Source organism: Belonocnema kinseyi, chromosome 9 (assembly GCF_010883055.1).
Source record: "Belonocnema kinseyi isolate 2016_QV_RU_SX_M_011 chromosome 9, B_treatae_v1, whole genome shotgun sequence".
Classification (NCBI taxonomy): domain Eukaryota; kingdom Metazoa; phylum Arthropoda; class Insecta; order Hymenoptera; family Cynipidae; genus Belonocnema; species Belonocnema kinseyi.
In genome coordinates this window covers 75632037-75640876 of record NC_046665.1, presented here as the reverse complement: position 1 = coordinate 75640876, position 8840 = coordinate 75632037, and the positions used below count along the sequence as shown (strand labels likewise).

The window sequence follows — 8840 nt, the reverse complement described above, 5'->3', positions numbered from 1 at the left end:
AATCGATAATTATACATGCGAGAACGCTGTACGATCATATTTATTTAAAAAATTTATTATTTTAAATTTCAACTAAATATGTTTATCAGTTAGAACTTTTAGTGTCTTGAAATGTATAGTTTCATCTAGTAGAATTTCTACCGCTTTTTTTCAAAACAACAAAATAATATTATTCATAGACAGTAAATTTTAATTGCAAAATGACTAATTTTTTCAACAAAAGATGTCAGCTAAAAATATTTATTGCGATACAATTACATTTTAATTCAATTTAGAAGTAAATATTATGCATCTACATATTTTCTTGATGCAAAATTTATTCAAATAATTGATTCATTAATGGAAAATAATAAATCAAAATTCTCGATATAAAATTTGTATTTTATATTTTTAAGTATTTAGTATTTGCCGACTTAGTAGTTAGTATCGGCTATTTGGTGGACTTGTTCGACGGGTGAAGATTGCAGGGGCAAAGTAGTTGGTCAGTGTGATTTTTGGGTTGAGAGGTATGGGGGGATCGGGCAATTTTCGCCGGGAGCGCCGTCTACAATTAGTTTCTCGAACTATACACGTGCCGCATCTGCATCTTTGGTCGCAAGAACGACATAAAACTTTGACATGGCATTTTGGAATCTGACATTCTGTTACGATTTTTATTCAGGATTATGTATCTGGAATTTTAAATCAATTAATAAATGGTGAGTAGTCAAAAATTAAACATGCGTTTAAAATTATGTAATCAATTGAAAAATATGCTTAAAATTACACTGAATGTAACATTTGTATTCAGTGTATCTGCCCGAAACAAGAATTAGCTTTTATAACCTCAATATAATTTACAAAAATAGAAAAGTTATAGAATTTACAATCTTGTTGCAAAAGGTAAATATGAAAACATTTTGAAAATTTTAGTTTATTTACAATTTTGAATACGGCAACCTAAATACTGTTAATGCCTCATGTAATATATGAAATAAATAGAAACTAATTCAATACTTACAAAATGCTATTTCTTTAAAAGTTCAAACCTCGAAAGTCAAAATATCGTAAATCTTCACTACTATTTCAAAATAGTTTTGACATTATTTTTAAAAAAATTACTTTATATTCAGATTTTCATTTAGGGATTATTTTGTTGTATATTTTGGATGCAAATTAATTTTCTTAATAAGTATACTATAAAAAATTTTTTTTGTATAAATACTATTTTATGTGTCCACAATTTTGCGTTTTTGAGATCGCCTAAACGCCTAAAATTCTAATTTTCTTTAATATCAGATTGACTTCAAGAACGAAGCATTTTAGATGAAACGTTCGCAATTACAGAACTTAAACTGAAGCATTCAAATAGTTTATTTCAAGAAAGCATCTAATTAAAATTTGTCACTTTTCAGTGACTTCATAAAACTAGTAAATTAATTCAATTAAATTAATCTCTTTTGGCTGAGCATTCAGCTATTTTGTTGAAAATTGCTTGTTTTTTTTAGTTGAATTCAACTGTGATTTATTTCAAATTAAAATATTTTTTGGTAGAAGTAATATCAACTTATACATTTTTCTTTTAAAAATCATCTGTTTTGGTTGAAAATTAATATATTTTGTTGCAAATTAAACTATTTTTATAGAAAGTTCCGCTACATGTTTACTTACAAAGGAAATTCTTTTTGGAAAATTCGTAGTTTCGGTTTGAAAATAAAAGTGTTTTGTAAAAAAAATCATCTGTTTAGATTAAAAATGCAAAAATTTAGTTGGAAAACACTTTTTGCTCAAATTTTAAAAAATCTGTTGAGGTTCAGCTATTTTTTAAGTCGTCTGTTCTAGTTGAAAACGGTGCTACTTTTTAAAAGTTGAACTTTTGTGAAAAATTCAGTTGTTTGATTGAAAAATTCATAATTTTAGTTAAAAATTGATCTTTCCTTTAAAATTCAACTATTTGGCTAAAAATTTACGTATTTTGTTAAAATTGTAACTATTTTAGTAGAAAGTTCAAGTATCTGGTTGAAAAGTTTTTTTTTTTAATATTTCTTTTGGCTTTAAAATTCTACTCTTTTGCATATCATTTTTCTTTTTGGTTTGAAAATTTATTTCTTCCAATAAAAAATTTTACCTTTTTCGGTAAAAATTTAACTGTTTTCTTTAAAAAAGTGACTGAAAAATCTTTTTTCGTTGGAAATTCAACTCTTCTGCTGAAAAAAAGATCTTTTTGGTTTTTTCCGAAATTGGAAACATTTTAGGCTCTGATAATAAACTTACCCAAATCTGATAAAAATTATATTGTTTGTAAAAATGTTGTAACTTTCTACGATAAAAAAAATATAAATGGATAATATTTAATGTAAAATCCCTAGAATAACATTTTTTCGAAGATTTAATTTCATTAAATAATGCCTTTTATAAATAATTCCCTTTTCAGGTTGAAAGACATTAGCTGAGATGTCGAAACTTTCCTTAAGTAAATTGAAAAAATCACCACCAGCGCTCCAAACGAAACTTAAAGCCAAACCCAACAGATTCAACGGCCTCACAGAAGAGGAAATTCAGAAAAACAGTCCCCCACTACCTGATTACCTAGAAAAAGACTTAGATCTCGTTTTTGTTGGAATAAATCCAAGTTTAACAGCCGCTTATCGAGGAAGATATTATGCAGGGCCAGGAAATCACTTTTACAAACTTCTTCACGAATCCGGCTTAGTACCAAGATTTGTCAACTTCGAAGAAGATCATCAACTCCTACAATTTGGAATTGGTCTCACAAATATTGTAGACAGAGCGACGAGATCATCAGCAGATTTGAGTCGAGCCGAAATTAAAGAAGGTTCTACCACCATCGATCAAAAGCTGCGAGAATTTAAACCCAGAATCGCAGTTTTTAATGGAAAATGTATCTACGAAGTTTTTGCTAATAAGACTGGGAAATCTGATTTCAATTTTGGTCTACAGCCTCAAAGAATTGGAGAAACTGCACTTTGGGTTGTTCCTTCTAGTAGTGCGAGATGCTCAACTTTTCCAAGAATGGTCGACAAGCTTCAATTTTATTCATCTCTCAAGAAATATTTGTCTTACTTAAAAGGCGAAATTAGCGAAGTTGATGTAAACGAATTTGCTTTCAAAGGAAAACATAAGCATGTACCGAGCACTTTGAAAATGTGGGGTCGAAAAAACAAGTCTCCTTTCTTCAGAGGAGGAGGAATCGCTAAAGATAAGTTGAGCATGGATTTTTCTGATGATGATGTCTCTTCTGTTAACACGAATGAGTTTAAAATTAAGGAAATTATAAGTAAGGATGGTATTGAAAGACTTCAGGAAAATGTGGAACCGAAGACATATTCGGTTTCTGGGACTTTGTCTGCGAGAAAGGAAAAAACGAAAACAAATAAAAATTCTCAAAATACTCCTGCACAAGTATCGATCACTCGACCTAAAAAAATTGAAGAACAGTCGGATTTTATGACGTTGATCAAACAGAGACTTGAGGCTAAGAAGAGAAAAGTGGCAGAAAATGTTAAAAATTGTGAAGGACTGAATTAAGTTTAAGGTATTGTGAATGATTTTAAGCAGCATCTTTATACGTGTTTTATTGTTTAAATTATTTATTTCTGGTGATTTCGTTTTAAAATGATGATTCAAATCTAGTTTTTTTTAATAAACAATCTATTTTTTCACAAAAGTTGATTTCTTAATTTTATTCAAATTTCTTTTTGTTCATTTAAAAAAAAAGTCATTAAAAGAAAACATCTACATTTGATGAGTGTATAGGAAAACAATTTCATATTATGAAATAATCGTGCAAAACGAAACCTCAAATATATTTATAGAAGCAAACAGTAAAAGTAGTAATTTAAAAATAAAAGTATACACCATTATTTTATAGGCTTTCTTAGTTTCGCGTATTTTTTGGAAAAATGGTAATTTTTTATTTTTAGAAACATGGCAATATTTTGAACTTTTTCAAAATTTTCCAGTGATTTCCGAAAAGTAGCAAATCACTTGATAGAATACAAAAAAAAGAAAAATTAAGTAACTTTAAAACAAAATGTTTGATCCTCGTTTTCTCAGTTAAATTCGAATTGAATGAATAGAATCCGATAAGAAGATCGAACTATTTTTCATTAAAAGTTAGTTCTTTTTAACTGAAAAGTCTACTCTTAGATTTTTGGCTAAGAATTCATTGTTGAAATTGAATTATTTGGTTAAAAATGCAACCATTTTATCAAAAAAGTCGTCCTTTTTGTTGAAAATTCGTCTGTTTGATTTGAAAATTCATCTATTTTGATTGAAAATTTTTCCTAATTGGTTAAAAATTAACTTTTTGTTGAAAATTCGTAGTTTTCACACTCAAGTATTTCGTGAAGAATTCGTATCTTTCGCTTGAATATTCAACAATGTAGTTGACTTTTTCTTTGCTTTCAGGACTGCAAAGTCTTTCTTGGTTGAAAGTTTAACTCTTGTTGAAAATTCATCCTGCTGGTTTTAAAATTCATCTCTTTATAGAAAATCATCTTTTCTGATTAAAATTGCAATTTTTCGGTTGAAATGTACTCTGTCTTTTAAAGGATTTAACTTTTTGTATGAAAATTCCTTCTTTTCGATTGGAAATTCATATTTGGTAGGAAAGTAATCTTTTTTGGTTGAATGTTACTTCTTAGTCATTACAAACTCTACTATTAAATTTGTATGTTGAAAAGTCGTTTGTTTTAGATACAAATTCAATTCTTTTGTAAAAAATCCGCTTTTTGGATGAAAAATTGCACAATCTGATTGACATTTCTTTTCCTTTTAAATAAAAATCTTTTTTAGTTGCAAATTTGTCTATTTGATTTGAAAATTCATCTTTTTTGCTTACAAATGCACTTGTATGCTTGCAAATTATTCTATTTTGGTTGGTGATTCAACTTCGTTCGAAAATTCGCTTATTTCTAGAGAATTCATCTTTAATAGTAGAAATTTCAACTATCTTGTTGAAAGTTGAACTACTTTGTTGAAAATCCATCATTTTTTCTTCAAAATTCATGTTTTTGCTTGAGATTTAATTTTTTACTGAAAATAGAACTGCTTCATTTTTGTTTAAAAATCAATATTTTTTAGTTAAAAATTCAACTGTTTGGTTGAACAGGTATATAATTAGTTGCAAATTCGTCTTTTTTGGTTAAAAATTGATCTCTTTGTGTTGAAAATTCAAGTATTTTAGTCGAAAATTCAATTATTTGGTTAAAAGTTTACAAATTCAATAATTTGATTGAAATAGTTTTTTTTTCTTGACTGAAACTGCTTTCGTGGTCGAAAATTCAACTGTTTTGTTGAAAATTCGCCTTTTTGGTGTGAACATTCATCCTGTTGGGTTCAAAACTCAACTATTTGGTTTAAAATTAATCTTGCTTGGTTAAAAATGAACTTTTTAGTGAAAATTAACATTTTAAGTTTCAAAATTGCACTGTTTTGTAAGCAATTCATCATTTTGGCTTGAAAATTCACAAATTTGATTGCATTTTTTTCTTTTTGGCTGTAAAATCTTTCTGGATGTAAAATTCGTCTTCGGTTTGAATATTCATCTTTTTAAGTTGAAAATTCAACAATTTGGTTAAAAATTCATCTTTCTTGGTCGGAAACAAACTTATTTGCAAATTAAAATTTCGGGGTTTAAAATTCAATTGTTTTGCAAACAATTCAGCTTTTGGTTTCGAAATTTAACAATTTGGTTGCATTTTTTGTTTCTTGTCTGAAAAATCTTTCTGGGTTGAAAATTTGTCTTTGGTTTGAACATTCATCTTTTTAAGTTGGGAATTCAACTACTTGATTAGAAATGGTTAAAAACTTATATTTTGGCGCTCAAACTTCAACTATTTTCTGGACAATTAATCTTTTTGTCTTGGAAATTCAACAATTTTGTTGAACTTTGTTGTTTCTTGTCTGAAAAATCATTCTTAGTTGAAAATACATACTTTTCGGTCAAAAATTCATTTTTCCAGGTTTGAAAATTAAAACATCGCAAACCTGCAAATGAAATTTTAGAATAATCTGTCAATAGTTCTTGTTTAGTCTCGCGCAAAGGAAACACAAAATTTTTAAAAACATAAAAATAAACAAATTTTTCCAACAATTTTCTAAAAAAAAATCGTGTTTTTAACTTGAAAATTCAACTCTCTTGTAGCAAATTTTCTCCTTTTTGAGTCGAAAATTAAACTATTTTGTTATTCCCTTATTTTTATGAAAAATCACCATATTTTCCCTGTTTTAGAGCATTTTGGTATGTGAAATCTGATGTTCATACAGCTTTATGAAAATGATCGAAAAATCTATTAAGACTGAAAGAAAACGGTTGTTTTAAATATAACTTTTAAAAAAGCCACTTTTCCGCGCAAAAAGATAAATTTTAAAATATAGTGAAAGGTTTGAATTCAGCACGGGAAAGAGCGGAAATCATCGAGAATAGTCGACCATCAACCGCTCGATAAGAATGCACGTGTATCGCGCTTTTGCAATTGAAAATCAGTGAGTTAGTAGCTTTTGCTATTGTCAGTTGGGTTTTAATTTTGGTCTCAAGTGCATTCTGAGGCGTCATAAAATTCAGAATGTGAGTATTTAAATATAATATAATATATGCATTTCCAGTCTTGAATATTGATTATTGCCCATCTTTGCAAAAACTGTTGCGTAGTTCCTTTATTTACGTTGTTTGGATGTTTGCTTGCCGGTACCGCTTAATTCATACGAAGGGGAATTAATTTTTTTTAACAAGCATGTGGCAGTTCCAATTATTTTTTACATTTAAGTGACACCTTTTTTTATTAATAATCTATCGATGTAATAAAATGATTAATGATATCTTAGGACAGTACCTACATTTTGTGTTATTATCAAGACCGTAATGACGGAATTAAAGAGCTATTTGTAATTTAAATTAAATAAGGAAACTTTAATTTGAAAAGGGCTATTTTAAAACTATAAATAATAAACTATTTTTTGCACGATTTCCTCTATTGTCTTCATTTATTAATACTCATATTAAGTTTTGTTCTTTATGAATTCAGTATGTACAGGAAGTGTCAGAATACAACCTTTAGTGTAAAAAAATTTTGATAAGTGGAACTGATTGTGAACACTTTTTGTTTTTATTTGTGATCTTGATGAAGTAATTCAAGCATTAATAATTTTATATTTAGAATTAATAAAACTATTTTATATCTAAAACACAAATAAACATACATTCTTGTTTTGTAAGATCAAACTTTAGAACTCGCATTGTCTTGAGTAATGTTTGACTCACTATCGAATAAAAAGGATTTCTGTACTGAAAAGGAAATTTAATTGAATGAAGAAAATGATTTACTTGTCAGTATTTAGAATCAATGAAATCATTTTATTGGTTCGATTACGATTCCTTTCCAATAAATAAAAATTAATTTAATAAATCTAATTAAATAAACATAAATTTCGAATATTCGAAACAAAGTTTGAAAATGGAATTGATTTTTACTTTTTATTATGAGCATAATAAACATGATTCGTTTATATAGATATGGTATGTGATTTGAAATATTGCTAATTATTTTAATTATAAATAAAGTAACTTATAATGCTCAAGTTAATAAAGAAAACAAAATTATACGCAAATTTACAGAATTTTCTGATAATTTAGATTTTAAATTTATTTCTTCATAAAAATATGTTTTATAACAATAAAAACACAAAAATATATTTCATAAAATTTTGTATTATTTAATAAAAAGTTTTGATATTAATATTTATTCAAGGAAAATATTTTTAAAAAGGATTAAAATCATAAAGTTATTTCAGGTGGCTCATCAATTTTGTGATGATTTAAGCATTTTAGGACTTTGATATGATTCCTTAGGAAGATATTTTTAGACTTCACGATATAATACAGTACATCGTGCATTACCTACGTAGATGTCAAGAAAAATTCCTTGAGCAATATCTTGACCTTATCAGATAATTAGACCTTATGTGTTACGTATTTATATATAACTGTAACAATAAATCATTTTTAGTCCATCAATATAAATACATTAAAATATTATTTTATTTTTATTTTTTATTTGTAAATTTATGTAGAACTGATACACAAGAATAGCATTTGTAAAACGCATGAAGAAGTTGTAGAGGTCAGTTTTATTCTTGATTGATGTGTATGAATCTGTAGACTAGTTAAATGCAGTTATAGAAAGTTAACGACCTGTGCAAGATTGAAGAATATTATGCCTTATAATGGAATTTAAAGGTGACATAATCAATCTTGAATGTCATAAAGTCTGTGTATCACCATAGATGACAGTGAAATAAATGCAGATTTAGAATTACGCACACGGCGTGTCCAATTTAATTGCCTTCTTTAAGGCTAACCAGAAATCAGCGTGTCCAGCAACCTTGAAAAAATTGAAAACCTGGAATTCTCCTGGAATTTTTGACGAGAACCTTGAATTAAATTTTTTTTTTAAACAGTTATTTTACTGAAATGCGAAAAGTAATTTAAATCTTTTGGTCTGTTATAAAAGAAACATCTCCTTTAAAAAAAATCTTGCTGATCAAAAGTTTTTTTATTTATCAAGATATGATTTATTTTTTACTAATTATATAATAAATAACGAGGTTTTTACGCGCTTTTTTAGACTTAACCAATAATTTTATACACTGCAACGGAAGACTAACCTTGTGATATGTTTTTATTTTCGTCTTCGCTGATCTAGAATGTTAAAGTTTAGATTTTTTGTGATATTTGCCTGACTTCATCAAAAGCTTTTAAATGAATTATAAATTATAATAAATAGTTGCAGAAAAATAGTAATGTTAATTGCACCTACCTCAGTTTTTATATTTCATCA

At 27.3% G+C, this 8840-nt stretch overlaps 2 protein-coding genes across 3 annotated transcripts in view; both read left to right on the top strand.

Moving 5' to 3' along the window:
* The first annotated feature begins 581 nt into the window (after positions 1-581).
* LOC117179840 (G/T mismatch-specific thymine DNA glycosylase-like) lies at positions 582-3656 on the top strand. The gene is made up of 2 exons (XM_033371986.1): positions 582-698; positions 2414-3656. Exon 2 carries the CDS (start codon positions 2434-2436, stop codon positions 3526-3528), a length of 1095 nt encoding a protein of 364 aa, XP_033227877.1. The 5' UTR covers positions 582-698; positions 2414-2433; the 3' UTR covers positions 3529-3656.
* The window catches only part of LOC117179841 (1-acyl-sn-glycerol-3-phosphate acyltransferase alpha), a 21494-nt gene continuing 16074 nt past the window's right edge, over positions 3421-8840 (top strand). The window contains exon 1 of one of the 2 annotated variants that reach the window (XM_033371988.1): positions 3421-3535. The gene's annotated coding sequence lies outside the window, so the exon portion shown is untranslated. Of the gene's footprint in view, positions 3536-5916; positions 6572-8840 lie in introns of those variants that run through there. The other variant, XM_033371987.1, reaches the window with a different exon arrangement.

Bases quoted from the DNA above. Each gene is read 5' to 3' on its own strand.
- LOC117179840 (XM_033371986.1), top strand. From the start codon at position 2,434: ATGTCGAAACTTTCCTTAAGTAAATTGAAAAAATCACCACCAGCGCTC.